At 49.1% G+C, this 14,326-nt stretch overlaps 1 protein-coding gene and 1 long non-coding RNA gene across 4 annotated transcripts in view; one reads left to right on the top strand and one right to left on the bottom strand.

Moving 5' to 3' along the window:
* The window catches only part of LOC113453071 (ubiquitin carboxyl-terminal hydrolase CYLD-like), a 32,547-nt gene that overhangs the window by 8,520 nt on the left and 9,701 nt on the right, over positions 1-14,326 (top strand). For both annotated transcript variants that reach the window (XM_087931832.1, XM_087931833.1), the window contains exons 5-12: positions 14-210; positions 1,163-1,319; positions 4,903-5,038; positions 5,206-5,316; positions 5,769-5,860; positions 7,484-7,550; positions 10,302-10,434; positions 13,794-13,902. In XM_087931832.1, the coding sequence (XP_087787958.1) occupies positions 14-210; positions 1,163-1,319; positions 4,903-5,038; positions 5,206-5,316; positions 5,769-5,860; positions 7,484-7,550; positions 10,302-10,434; positions 13,794-13,902 (1,002 nt within the window). The remainder of the gene's footprint in view (positions 1-13; positions 211-1,162; positions 1,320-4,902; positions 5,039-5,205; positions 5,317-5,768; positions 5,861-7,483; positions 7,551-10,301; positions 10,435-13,793; positions 13,903-14,326) is intronic.
* Positions 6,214-14,326, bottom strand: part of LOC148126494 (uncharacterized) — a 30,099-nt gene continuing 21,986 nt past the window's right edge. The window contains exon 6 of one of the 2 annotated variants that reach the window (XR_015743336.1): positions 6,214-7,013. This is a non-coding gene — a long non-coding RNA (uncharacterized LOC148126494). The remainder of the gene's footprint in view (positions 7,014-14,326) is intronic. The other variant, XR_015743337.1, reaches the window with a different exon arrangement.

The following is a 14,326-nucleotide window of genomic DNA, read 5'->3' as shown; positions in this document are numbered from 1 at the left end:
ATTTGACGTATAGACTCGGATTCTGGGCTCCAGGATTATCTCAAACGTAGGAGAAGCGATAATTCAGTGAATTCAGAAGACAAGACTTCCTCTCTAGACGTCAACTCTGTGGTGCAGATCAACTTAGACAAGGGACGTGCTATGACGGGGACTATCCGTTGGATTGGCTGCCTGCCTAATGCCCAGCACAGGATGGCTGGAATTGAGTTGGTAAGCACCCATCCTTTTGTACTGTGTCCCTGTGTCTCCTCCCCACCCTTTCTCTCTCTCTCTCTCTCTCTCTCTCTCTCTCTCTCTCTCTCTCTCTCAATACCGATGGATGCTGGTAGGCAGAGGCAGAATTTTCCCCCCTTATTTTCCTCCCCCCCAAAATAAGCCTGATCACATAGTTTCGTAGTGAAGCACAGCATCGAGCTAGTGTGTATATATACATATACATATGTATATATGTGGTTGTTCGGGTTTCTCCGCGTAAGATTCGAAGTATCTAGAGCAAGCGTTTCGATGAAGTCTCATTCATCATCTTCAGGCTTCATCGAAGCGTTGCCTGAATGCTTCAATCTTACGTGAGAGAAAACCCGAACAACAAATCCACATACAAATACCAGCGAGAACCTCAGAAAACAAATACATATACGTATGTATATATATGTGTGTGTGTGTGTTTGTGCGTGTATACACACACACTATACACACACACACAATGTGTGTACCAAAATGCTTATTGAAATGATCAAATACAGGTAATCCTCAACTTACAATAGTTCGTTCAGTGACCATTCAAAGTTACGACAGCACTGAAATAAGGGACTATTTTTCACACGACCGTTGCAGCATCCCCACAGTCACGTGATCAAAATGTGGACATTTGGCAATTGAGTCCTATTTATGACGGTCGCAGGGTCTCCCGGGGTCACGTGATCCCCTTTTGCAACCTCCCGACCACGAAAGCCCACGGGGAAGCCAGATTCACTTAACAACCCGTGCGATGAACTTAACAACTGCAGGGATTCCCTTAACCACTGTGACAAGAAAGGTCCTCAAATGGGGGCAAAGCTCACTTAATTATCAATGTCCCGCTTAGCAGCATAAATGTTGGGCACCATGGGGGTCACAAGTCGAGGACAACCTGTAATAGGATGCCTGTCCTCCTCCCTGGTAGGATGAAGAGAACAACAGCCTTTCCGATGGAGAGTGGCAAGGGGTGCGCTACTTCACCTGTCCTCCGCATCGGGCCCTCTTTGTGCGGCTGGAGTCGTGCCAACCCGATTCGCGCTTCCAGGGAAACAAGAGCCTGTTTGAGGAGCCCTCTGAATGCAGTAAGTCCCTTCCCTGCAGCGGCTGGAGGTTGACTCCCTGGAGCAGGGATGGCGAACCTTTTCCTTGTCCCGTGCTGAAAGGGCGCGCCCCCGTGCCTCCACCCATAAGGCAATGTGGGGCCCCCACGCATGGGCGGCAGATACCCAACAATCAGCTGGCTTGCAGGGGTTGCGCACACATGCGCAGGGGGTCTGTTCCCGGCAACGGCTCATGTGCCACAGAAATGGCTCTGCGTGCTACTTCTGGAGCATGAGCCGTAGGTTTGCCATCACAGCCCTAGAGCCTTCAATGGGCATCGGTTTGAACCCTTGGTCAGGGCAAGAAAATGAGTTTATATGTTTACTTATAAGTAATTCAAGGCAGCAAACCTACCTAGCACTCCGTCCTCCTGTTTTCCTCCCAACAACAGCCCTATGACGTGGGTGAGGCTGAGAGAGAGTGACTGGCCCAAAGTCTCCCAGTCGGCTTTCATGCCTAAGGCAGGACTAGAATTCACCCTTGCCTGGTGATTCGCTCAAAGTCTCCCAGTCGGCTTTCATGCCTGAGGCGGGACTAGAATTCGCCCTCGCCTGGTGATTCGCCCAAAGTCTCCCAGCCGGTTTTCATGCCTGAGGCGGGACTAGAATTCACCCTCGCCTGGTGATTCGCCCAAAGTCACCCAGCCAGTTTTCATGCCTGAGGCGGGACTAGAATTCACCCTCGCCTGGTGATTCGCCCAAAGTCTCCCAGCCGGCTTTCATGCCTAAGGCGGGACTAGAATTCACCCTCGCCTGGTGATTTGCCCAAAGTCTCCCAGCCGGCTTTCATGCCTAAGGCGGGACTAGAATTCACCCTCGACTGGTGATTTGCCCAAAGTCTCCCAGCCGGCTTTCATGCCTAAGGCGGGACTAGAATTCACCCTCGCCTGGTGATTCGCCCAAAGTCTCCCAGTCGGCTTTCATGCCTAAAAAACTAGAAACTGTGGAACTAAAAACTCTGGAACTAGAACTCACTGTCTCCTGGTGATTGGCCTAGAGTCATCAGGCTAGTCTAGAGAAAAGAAGGACTAGGGGTGACAGGGTACAGTGTTCCAGTATTGGAGGGGCTGCCACCAAGAAGAGGAGGTCAGCTTATTTTCCAAAGCACCAGAAGGAAGGACAAGAAACAATGGATGGAAACCAATCAAGGAGAGAAGCAACCTGAATTAAGGAGAAACTTCCTAACGGTGAGGACAATTGACCAAAGGAACAGCTGGCCACCAGAAGTCGTGAGTGCTTCTTCATCACTGGAGGTTTTTAAGAAGAGACTGGACAGTCACTTGTCCGAAATAGTATAAGATCTCCTGCTTGAGCAGGGGGCTGGAGTAGAAGACCTTTAAGGTCCCTTCCAGCTGAATTCTGATTCTGATACAGCCAGCTTTCATGGTTCACCCTCTCCTGATTTCTAGGGACCTTAACCAGTGCACAAACTGGTTCATATAGTTAAATTGTTCCTAACTGATGGCTCTTTACCCTTTGCCCAAACATGTCCAGGAACTCACCATCTTTCTAGGCAAGTGTGACTGATCCTTAACCAGGAGGAACAAGAGGCTCATAGGAGTCTGACCCACGCCCTTTTCCAACAAGTCAAAACACAATCCAAAAGGAACAGAAACCTTGGTATGCTTTTACAAAATAATTAGCTGTGATAAGCACGAGCCTTGCCAAACTGCAAGACTTGCCAAAAGATAACAGACAAGAAATAATTTGCAATACAAGAATCTTCAAATACAAACTCAGCATACTGGAATGTCCATGAGGCTGAGTTTCAAAACGTCTTGGCTTCCTGCAAAGTACGTTCCTTTCACAGCTGGCTTTTATCTTCTTGAAGGGAGGGGGCATGACCTTGCAGCCTTACTCCCGAGTTGCCCGTGCTGCTGCAGCTTTTCTTTCCGGCGAGCAGCCCCGCATGCACGCGCCCTTAGCACAGGCTCCTCAGGAACCTCCTCCTCTCTGCTGCCAGCCCCCACAATCTCTAAAGGCAGCAGTCTACTCCCTAATGGTTCCGGCCCCTCATCTGAGTCCTCGCTCTCCTCAGCCGTCGGCACCTGCTGCCAGCTAACCACAACAGGGTTTTTTGGGGGGGGGAGGGGGGAGACTTTCTGCCAAAGCCACCTGCCTCCAAAGGGAAGAAATTCACAGTCTCAAACCAGAAGAACTTTTAACGCAATTTCAACTATGTCATAACTCAGCAGGCAGTATCTCAGCTGTCAAGCAGACAGGATGGGTGTGAGATCCAAAGCTCAATGCAGGATCCAAAACAAAGCATCATCCTTCTCCTTTGGCTTGGCTTGGCTTGAAAGACAGCCAATAAAAATGAGTGTATCGCCTCCTTTAGTAAAATTTGCACTGCCTAGGAAAGTTTTCTGAACATTCACCTGGGATCTACCTACCTGTAACCCCAAACCATTAAAGCATCCTTCTCAAGCGTAGAAAGTTAGTTTGAGGAAGTTTCGAGATCCCGTCGCGGGATTTAAGCTGCTGGCAATTGACCGGTGGGGATTTTGTCAGTGTATTATTTAAGATTTAATCTTCAATTCGATTTACAGTCTGGGACTGATAAAAACTTAACGGTTCAGCTCCTAACCAAGGACCTAGGAGCTGTTAAGGTAACATCTGAGTATATAGGCAGTTCTGAATAAGGTGGTTTTTTGCAAAGTCAGAATATTGCAAAGTCTGATAAGTCCAGAGTTTTCATGTATCTAGGCAGCCTTTTGGGGATCGCTCCAAAGGCTCCTGTTACTATTGGTAGAACCATTTATTTCCACAATCGCTCGAATTCAATTTGCAGATCGTGATATTTTGTTATTTTTAATAGCTGTTTTCTCTCCAATTCTTGCGTCACCTGGTATTGCAATATCAATCAACATGACTTTTTTTCTTTTCCATAATCGCGATGTCAGGTGTGTTCTGTCTGTCTGGATCCAAAAGTCCCACAGGATCTTGACTTGCTCATTTTTAAGAATTCTCCTCCTCCTCCTCCTCCTCCTCCTCCTCCTCCTCCTCCTTTCTTCTTATTTTTCTTTCTTATCCTTATCTCTTTTATACATTAAACATGAAACTCAGTCAACTGAACATTTAAAAATGCATCACAAATACCAGTGACTGGCGCTGATGGTTGAAACGGTTCGCTGCCAGCATCCTAGAGGTATCAACCGAGCATCTTGTTAAAATAGAAGATGTTCTGTGTAGCGCGGGTTTTTTTTTTTTTGCAGTTCCGCTGGTGTTATTGCAGGAAGCTGCAACTTCTTGATGAATTTTGCAAAGTTCTTGGACACGGTACCAAGTGCCCCGATGACAATGGGTATCATTGTTACACGTTTCATCCATAATTGCGTAGTTTCGATGGCCAAATCGCGATGTTTTCTGATTTATTTATTTTTTCTAGTTCTTTTTCTTCGACCCTGGCATCTCCCGGTACATCGATACCAATAAATTGTACGCTTCGGTTTTCAAGAACTGTGAAATCTGGCATGTTGTGTTCCAAATGGTGATACGTCTGTATTCGAGAGTTATTGTTATTATCGTTGCCGTTATTTAAACGGAGAATCCTGCTCTGTTTCAGGAGAGGCGGACGCTCTGTCTGTTCAGAGCAACTCCCCACCCCTAAGAGCCGAGGTGGCCGTGAATGTCCTCCGAGGGCGGATGAGAGGGATCCAAGGCCACTGTAACTCCTGCTACATGGACGCTGCCCTGTTCAGGTTTGCAGCCCTACCAAGCTTCCTTCCCCCTGCAGGGGAGGGTACTGCCTTTGGAGCTCTGCTCGTTGATCTCTTTGCTTTCCCTCCCCTCCATCTCGCTCTCCCTAAACCTCTCTCCCCTCCACCCTGACGCGTTGGACTGACCGGCACGTCCTCTCTCCCCACAGCCTCTTCTCCTGCACCTCGGTGCTGGATTCCATGCTGTACAAGCCCTCTCTCCCCGCTGACGGGCGCATCCAAGAGATCCTCCGGGACAAGATCGTCAACCCTCTGAGGCAGTAAGTGGCTTCCTGCGCGCGCGCGCGCGCAAAAAACGTAGCCGCCGAACCAGTAGTAACACCAGTTGAATCCCACCGCTGCCCTCACAACATAATACAGTTGGGAATTCCAGGCTCCCCTAGGGTTGTAAGTCAAGAACGTAGGTAAAGTAAAGAATATAAGCAAAGAATTCTATTCCAAATTCTATTCAAAACAAGAAAAGAAAAAATCCTATCCGTGGCAGCTGGACCAGGCTTGGCATGGATTTTAGTGGCCTGAATTGAAGCCATGACTTAGCGGCATTTTTCTTTTTCCTTCACCTTTCAAAAGCAGAATAAATTGAGCCCAATTTTGTAGTTAAGGCACGGGATGGACATTGCTGGGATTTGGGGTGCAGAACAGTAGTGGCCAGAATTTAGTTCTGGATTGTGTCTTGAGATTTTGCCTTTTTTTTTGTCTGGGTCGTACACAGGAATGGCTTTGTCGCTGCCAAAAGTGTGATGGATCTTCGGTATCAGCTGACCGAAAAGGGACAATCTTCCAGTTTTGCTACTTCGGAGAAAGGTGCCCCCTTTTTCCTCCCTTTCTCTCTCTTAATATGAAATGGTGAGATTCTGCTTTCGAAATTGGGGGAATGAAGGTGCACCTGGATTCCCAAGATCACTGGCTGTGATTTTTGTGGGAGCGATGGGGCAGGAGGCAGGGATTATCGAATACATTCCCAGGCTGAACAGTGGTTTGATGATCTGTCTTTTAACTTTTATATGTAACAATTTTATTGGCTTTATACCAAGGCTCTTCAAACTTGGCAAGTGCAAGACTTGTGGACTTCAACCCCCAGAATTCTTGAGCTAACCTGACTGGAGGAGGAGGAAGAGGAGGAGGCATTCTGGGAGTTGAAGTCCACAAGTCTTAAAGCCGTCAACTTTGAAGACCCCTGCCTTATACTAACTACGGCATATAATGAAAATATCAAAGTAAATAATAGGAAAGATAGGAAAAGAAAAAAAGGGAAGAGAAAAGTGGGGGAAAGGAAAAGAAAGGGCATTGATTTCTGACTCCTTTCGGTGCAGTAGAATAAGGCATTAGCATCAAACCTTAACTTTTTAATTTTTGCATAACAGTTTAAAACTAGCCATTTCTATAAGAACAAATCTATCAAATCGGTAAAGCCCCAAAATCAAAGTTTCTTTCTTTTTTTTTTTTTTCTACCTCAAGCACAAAGTCTAGAAGTGGTTTCCAAGCAGAAATAAATGATGGTTTGTCTTTTATCGAATAAACTAGAACTGGCTTGACTGTGCCAAAGCCAAAGAGAGCCCCACTTTCTTGGAGAAAAGGCAAACTAAGTTTTTGAAAATCTCTGAATTAATTCCGGAGCATGAAATTAAGAGCCTTGTGCCAGTTAGAACAATCAAACAGTGAAACGACTTTGCCTGTAGAAGTTCTGGGTTCTCCGTCACCGGAGATAAATTTTTTCCTGGACAAACATTTGTCTGAAATGGTGTTAAGGTCTCCTGCTGGAGCAGGGGGCTGGACTAGACAACCTCCCAGGTCCCTTTTAGCTTTGTCATTTTGTATTCTGATTGGTGAATTGCGAGGGAATTATTCAAGGTCTGACTGTGGCAGGAACTGACAACTCTCAGTCTGGGCAAGGCATTCCAGAAGGGGAGCAAAGACGAAAACTTCCATCCCATTCCCGGCTGCCATCTCTTCTTTCCTTATAGAATGTATTACACTGTAGGGTTGATGCCCCAATTTAATTCACAGCTGTTTGCAAAACCTTCGTAAGGGAACGAAAAGGCGGGACAAGAAATGACAGAGAGATAAGAGTCTTACCAAAGAGTGAGCCAACCTCTAGAACTAAGGAGGAATTTCCTGACAAGAAACACGGATGGCAATTCCAGACATTGTGAAGGCTCCATCGCCTCTCGCTGAGAAGAGATCAGTGGAATGCCTGAGCGCAGCGGGTTGGACTAGAAGACCTCCAAGGCCCTCCCAACTCTGCAATTCTGCTCTTTTTTGGGTTAAATCACCTCTGCATTTAAGGGGCAAGTGCTTATTCAGAGGAGGGTGTGTGCTTCTGGCTGAAGCAGCGTTTGTCCTCCACGGGGGGGAACAAGGGGTGGGTGTGTGGGGGTATCCTAGGGTGCTGCATTTGACCCGGAGGACCCTCCTCTGCTCTTTCAGACCCCGAAGAATTCCTGAATCTGATCATGCATCGCATTCTTGGGCTGGAGCCGCTCTTGAAACTGCAGTAAGTCGATCGCACCACCCCTTCCATCCTCCCCCGGGTTATTGTGAAGGGGAGGAAAAATCGCCCCGGAAGAGACTCCGCGACCTTTTGAGACGTGGTCTGGCGGTAACTGATGATGACCTGGTAAGAGGTGCCTCTCTAGCAAGGGAGAAAACCAGGCCCGGGCCGTGCTGGAAAAGGGGCAGCCAGTCAGGCCTGCCTCAGCTTGAACTCCCTAAGTGTGGCACGGTAGCTGACCCGAGCCTCAGGGAGCTGCCTTGTCTGCGAGCAGGAAGATGACCATCAGAAATGACCACTTCCACCAACACCGAAAGGGCAAGTCACTAGTAGACAAAATGAGAGTTAGCCCCGCTCCCACCCAGCACTGACGGCGTTTGCCTGAGCTGGGTGATGAAACGTCTGCAAGGAAACGCCCGAGGTCAGAGAGCACCGATCCTCGTCCTCCAGCTATGTTGGATTATTTGAAATTAGTCTGGCCAAAGTTTGCTTTTTTCGCCTCCTTCTACTTCTCCTCCTCCTCCTCCATCTTCCGTCCCCTCTTTTCTCCTCCTTCCCCTCCTTCTCTTCCCCTTCCTCTCTACTCTGCAAACCCCACTCCCTTCTAGTACTGATCATGTTATCGAGTTGGGTCATGAAACATCTGCAAGAAAACATCCAAGGACTCCACAAGCAGAAAATTGTCAAGAGGAGGTCCAAAGAATCTCTCTCTCCCTCTCTCCCCCTCTCTCTCCCTCCCTCCCTCTCTCTCCCTCCCTCCCTCTCTCTCCCTCCCCTCTCTCCCCCTCCCTCCCTCTCCATCCCTCCCTCCCTCCCTCTCTCTCCCTCCCTCTCTCCTCCCTCTCTCCCTCCCTCCCTCCTCTCCCTCCCTCCCTCCCTCTCTCTCTTCCTCTCTCCCTCCCTCCCTCCCTCCCTCCTCCCTCCCTCCCTCCCTCTCTCTCCCTCCCTCCTCTCTCTCTCCCTCCCTCTCTCCCTCCCTCTCTCCCTCCCTCCCTCTCTCTCTCCCTCCCTCCCTCCCTCCCTCTCTCTCCCTCCTCTCTCTCTCTCCCTCTCTCTCTCCCTCCCTCTCTCTCCCTCTCTCCCCCTCCCTCTCTCTCCCTCCCTCTCTCTCTCCCTCCCTCTCCCTCTCTCTCCCTCCCTCTCTCCCCCCTCTCTCTCCCTCTCTCCCTCCCTCCCTCCCTCCCTCTCTCTCTCCCTCCCTCCCTCCTCTCCCTCCCTCCCTCTCTCCCTCCCTCTCTCTCCCTCCCTCCTCCCTCCCTCCCTCTCTCTCCTCCTCCCTCCTCTCTCTCTCCTCCCTCTCTCTCCCTCCTCTCTCTCCCTCCCTCTCCTCTCCTCCCTCCCTCCTCCTCCCTCCCTCTCTCTCCCTCTCCTCTCTCCCTCCCTCCCTCCCTCCCTCTCTCTCCCTCCCTCTCTCTCCCTCCCTCTCTCTCTCCCTCTCTCCCTCCCTCCTCTCTCTCCCTCCCTCTCTCTCCCTCCCTCTCCTCCCTCCTCCCCCCTCTCTCTCTCCCTCCTCCCTCTCCTCTCCTCTCCCTCCTCTCTCCCTCCCTCCCTCTCCTCTCTCTCTCTCTAATTTATATGCTGCCTATCTGTTATAGCGTTCCTGGACAGCTTACAGAATAATAATAATAATAATAAAAAACCCATAATACAAAGAAGTTACCAAACAATTAAAATTAAGAGGATCAAATATGAATCTAAAAACGAAGAGGACGGGCGACAGAGGTAGGAATCTTCCCTCTACTCCATCAGCCTCCCCCAGCCAAGGACGTCGGGGACCCCAGGCCAACGGGCAGAGGGAGAATATTGCAAAGAGCAGGAAAGGCTCTTCTGAATTTTTTCGTCAGGCAGGATCCAAAGTCGGCCTCTTTCAGTGAAGCGAGCAGGAGGGGCTGGGCCCACTGGAGTAGGAGAACTCCTTAGATAGGGAGGCCAGTTGATCCCTTTGTGTTGCTTTTGAATTAGCTTGTGAAGCTTCTTGGGTGAGAAGCGAAACACGTTCAGAGGAAGTCTATAGAGAGATTCCCCGTCATCCAGGTCCTGGTAACTGGACTTTATTTTTCTCTGAAGGCGTTTTGCTTCTCCTCCAAGAAGCTTCTTCAGCTCTGACCGGATGGGGGGGAAGGGAAGGATGGAGACTCCTTGCAGACAGAGCTGGTCGTTTGCATCCTTTTAGAGGGCCGTTTGAGGCCACCTGGAGGTTTATCTCTGTCATGTGACCATCTGCATCCAGGTGGCCTCAACAACTCACTAAAAGGATGCCAGTGACCAGCCGTGTCTGCAAGGAGTATCAATCCTTCCGTTCCCCACCATCCAGTCAGAGCCGAACAAGCTTCTGGGATGAGAAGCGAAACGTCTTCAGAGAGAAAACCAGGAAGCCCAGTTGCCTCCTAAAGACACTTTTGGAACAGCCATGACTTGGATGGCTGAGAATCTCCGCAGACATTGTGAATTGACCTCCTGATTTCCCAGTGTGACTTAACTGGTGATACCTTGAGACCTCAAGGAGCAGCTAAATAAGCTGAACCCCGGAGGTCCCCACAGGCCATTTTGGAAAGAGGTGGCATCGATAAATCCCACGCTTGCTCAGGAGGAAGACAATGTCTTCCCCAGGTTGCCCTCCCACCAGTCTTCTGGGCGGAAAAAGAAGCTTATCCGCAGCTCATCACCGCGTAGTTGAAACGTCCGAATTTCCTTTGGTTCCTTTTACGGAGTTGGGCCAGAGTCGGTGGCTCATCGGAGCGCATCTGATTTCAGGTCCGGAAGGTTGAAAGAACAGGAGTGTTACTGTTACCAGATATTTATGGACAAGCAGGAGAATTTGGTGGTGCCCAATGTCCAGCAGCTGGTAGAACATTCCTTCCTCACCTCGGACCTCAAGCTGGTGGAGGTGAGTTCCTCTTCTTCCTCCTCTTCCTCCTCCTCCTTCATAAGGGCTGCTCCCCCTCCGCCAAACAGCACGATCTCTGCAAAATGGGTGGAGAGCTTGTGGCTGGCTTTCTTCTCCCTACATGCATGGATTTCAGGGAGTTGCCTTCAGTCACATACACCCATCCACACCCCGGAGCAGCGTGTCCACTTTGGAAGCCATATTAGCCCTGGAAGCTTCCACGCTGCCACATTCCTGGGCCTGGGAAATTGGGGGGGGGGGGGGGGGTTGTAGAGGGGTTGTAGCTAGACATAATAGCATTCTTCTTTACCGCCAAGGTCGTGTGATCCCTGCACCTGGGCGAGGAGTGGGTTTCAGGGAGGTCTCCAGTTGGAACGGAGGGGGCCACGTGAGGAGCGATGGGTGCAGGGGATTTTGTGATTTCTAATTACGGGAGGAAAACCCGGCACTCTCAAGATTCGGGGTTTTCCCAGATGTGCCAGTGTGATAAGTCTGAATAAAAGTGGAACTTTGAGAAAATGCCCGTCTCGGAGTTTTGGTGTTGGAGTTTGTTTTCCTGGAACGCTGACACGGCGTTTCTCAACTTTGGCCCTTTGAAGTTGGACTAGAATAGAATAACAAGAGTTGGAAGGGGCCTTGGAGGTCTTCTAGTCCAACTCCCTGCTTAGGCAGGAAGCCCTATGGGTTGTCAATCTCTTCCAGCGTTGGAGAATTGACAACTTCTGCAGTCAAGCTGTTCCACTGATTCATGCCTAGAAGTTTCTCCTTAGTTCTAAGTTGCTTCTCTCCTTGATTAGTTTCCACCCATTGCTTCTTGTTGGGTTGGACTTCAACTCCCAGAATTCCCCAGGCTCAGTGAAGAAACAGCCTTGAGGAACGGCCTCAACAGCAAGGCATGGGCTTGGTCCAGATGAGGTCCCAGATTTCAGGCCAGGTCCTAGAACAGGGGTCCCCAAACTTGGCACACCTTTAAGACTGGTGGACTTCAACTCCCAGGATTCTTGAAAGTTGCCAAGGTTGGAGACACCCCTGCCCTAAACCCTTTGCACAGGTGTATAGCCATGAAGAGTAAGGCCCAAACTGCAAGCTGATGGTGTTTTTTTTTTCCAAGAGGCAACTGGACTTTCTGGTTTCTCTCTTTTTTTTTTTGAAACAAATTTTATTAATTTTAACAAGAAACAAACAGGACAAAACATCATTAAACACTAAAAAAAAAACGCTTTCCATCATAGATCTTTACAAAGCAGGTAACACATTATTTTATATCACATTTTTTCTAATTTATCTCATTTTTACATTATCTGCTCATCTTGATATCCTATCCCAATTTCTCCTTTTCCTTCTATTGTCCAGATTATATTTCTTACTAATCAAAATTTTTGCCTTTTTTAAAAAAACAATAGACAAAACATACATAACATAGAACATAAAAAAACCTCATTTCTGAAAGCTGCTTAATCCCGGGTTAAAACTCTTCGCACAGACACAAATTCAAAAAACAATATTTACTTTATATGTCAATCCATATCCTATTACCATTTTCAATTTTCTGTATAACTTCTTCCCTCTTTTATCTTTCTTAATTATATCGAGATAAGATAGACTTTCTGGTTTCTCTTTGAAGATGTTTCGCTTCTCGTCCCAGAATCTTCTTCAGCTCCGACTGGATGGTGGGGAATGGAAGGATTGATTCTCCTTGCCGATACAGCTGGTCATTTGCATCCTTTTAGAGGGTCGTTGAGGCCACTTGGAGGCTTGTCTGTGTCCTCAGGGTCCCTTGAGTGGTGCAAATGGGTGTGGAGCCTTCTTGGAACGGCTGAAAGGACCGCGTTGTAGTCATACCCATTTGTACTACTCTGGTGACCTGGGGAACACAGGTAAATCCTCCAGGCGGCCTCAAGGACTCTCTAAAAAGGATGCAAATAACCAGCTGCCTGTAAGTCTGGAGAACTCTGGGAGTTGAAGTCTGCTGTAATGCGTTCTGCATGGGGCTACCCTTGGAGAGCCTTTGGAAGCACTCTGGTGCAGTTTGGTGGTGGTGGGGGAGGCAAACATGGCCCCTGGGACACCACTGCTCTGTAAGGTGCATTGGTTACCAGTCTGTTTCTCGGTGCAATTCAAGGTGTTGGTGATCCCCTTGAAGGCTTTTCATGCCAGGGGTGTTACTGTTACTTGGGGGACCATCTCACCCCACTGGGATTGGCCCATACAGGCAGAGGGGGGGCGTGCATGCTGCGTGTCTGGTCAGCCTGATTATTCCAGCTGTCGGGGTCAAGGAGGAGGGTCTTGTCTGCTGTTGGCTCCTGCCTTCTGGAACATGGTGCCCCCAAGGTGAGGTTGAGCCCAACCCCCCTAGAGGCTTTGAAGAGCCCTGGCTCCGCCAGTTGGCCTGGAGTCCTGATGGAGGGCAGTCCATACTGGCCTTGGTTAGCAGATCAAGAGGAGATTCCACCCCCACTCGGTTGTCTGTCACTGCCTTCTTTAACCTTCTTTGTTAATTCTAGTGTTAGTATGTTTTAAGGTTTTATATTGTCCTTTTTGTCTTCTTGTAAGTTTCTCAGAATCTACCGGTGGTGACATGGGTGGCCTAGAAATTTAAGCGGGAGGGAGGGAGGGAAGAAGGAAGGAAGGGAGGGAGGGAGAGAAAGAGAAAGAAAGAGAAAGAAAAAGAAGAAAGAAAGAAAGAAAGAAAGAAAGAAAGAAAGAAAGAAAGAAAGAAAGAAAGAAAGAAAGAAAGAGAAAGGAGGGAGAGAAAGTATGGAAAGAAAAAGAGAAAGAGAAAGAAAGGAAGAAAGAAAAAGGAAGGAAAGAGGGAGTGAGAGGAAGGAAGGAAGAGAAAGAAAGAAAGAAAAAGAAAGAAAGAAAGGAAGGAAGGAAGGAAGGGAAAGAGAAAGAAAGAGGAAGAAAAAGAAGAAAGAAAGAAAGAAAGAAAGGGAAAGGAGGGAGAGAAAGTATGGAAAGAAAAAAAGAAAGGAAGAAAGAAAAGAAAGAAAAAGAAAGGAAGGAAAGAGGGAGGGAGAGGAAGGAAGGAAGAGAGAGAAAGGAAGGAAGGAAAGAGAGAAAGAAAGAAAGGAAGGAAGAAAAAAGGTAGGAGGGAGGGAGAGAAAAGAAGGAAGTTAGGAAGGAAGGAAGAGAGAGAGAGAAAGAAAGGAAGGAAATAAGGAAAGGAAGGAAGAGAGAAAGGAAGGAAGGAAGGAGCTTTGTAGGCAGAGACGAGAAGAGCCACAGCTACCCAGGGGGGCCTCTGGGAAAGAGCAGGCCCACATGCTGGGGGTGAACTGGTGCCAGTGACCTCGGACCTCCGCGGGGGCCACTGGTCTCCAGGCGGGGCCACTCACAGCTGCCTTTCTCCCCTCTAGATCCCGTCCTGCTTTATTCTCCAAATGCCTCGTTTTGGGAAGGAGTACAAAATGTTCAGCAAAATCATCCCTTCCTTGGAGCTGGATATCACTGACCTGCTGCTGGACAGTAAGTCCTCTTGGGCCTGCGGGGGCTGGAGGGCGGGGGGGGGAAACAGAATGCTCTAGAAACGACCTCGCCCTGATGCCGTCGCACAGCGTGAAGCTGAGGACGGGATACGCTAACCTTCATGGTCGTTTTCCGGTATGTGCTGTAGCCCACCAGCGGCTGACGGAGCTGGCAGTAGAGTCGGACAGTAGCGGAGAGGCTGGGGAGGAGCCTAGGCCGGTTCTGGAGGCTGAGGAAGGCCCGGAGGAGGGCTCCGCATCAGAGGCCCTGGCAGGCAGGCAGTCAGCAGCCGCCTTTGGGTTCAGACAGCAGTGAGGCAGAGGAGCTTCCGGAACCGGTTCCCAGCCTGCGCATGCACAGGTCTCCCAGAAGACAAGGACCCTTGAGGAAGCAGGGTCGACTCAGGAGTAAGGCCCACACCTCG

Source organism: Pseudonaja textilis, chromosome 3 (assembly GCF_049901715.1).
Source record: "Pseudonaja textilis isolate UNSWEBS1 chromosome 3, rPseTex1.2, whole genome shotgun sequence".
Taxonomy (NCBI): Eukaryota; Metazoa; Chordata; class Lepidosauria; order Squamata; family Elapidae; genus Pseudonaja; species Pseudonaja textilis.
The sequence above is the reverse complement of the archived record's forward strand: the minus strand, read 5'-3'. Positions and strand labels throughout refer to the sequence as shown.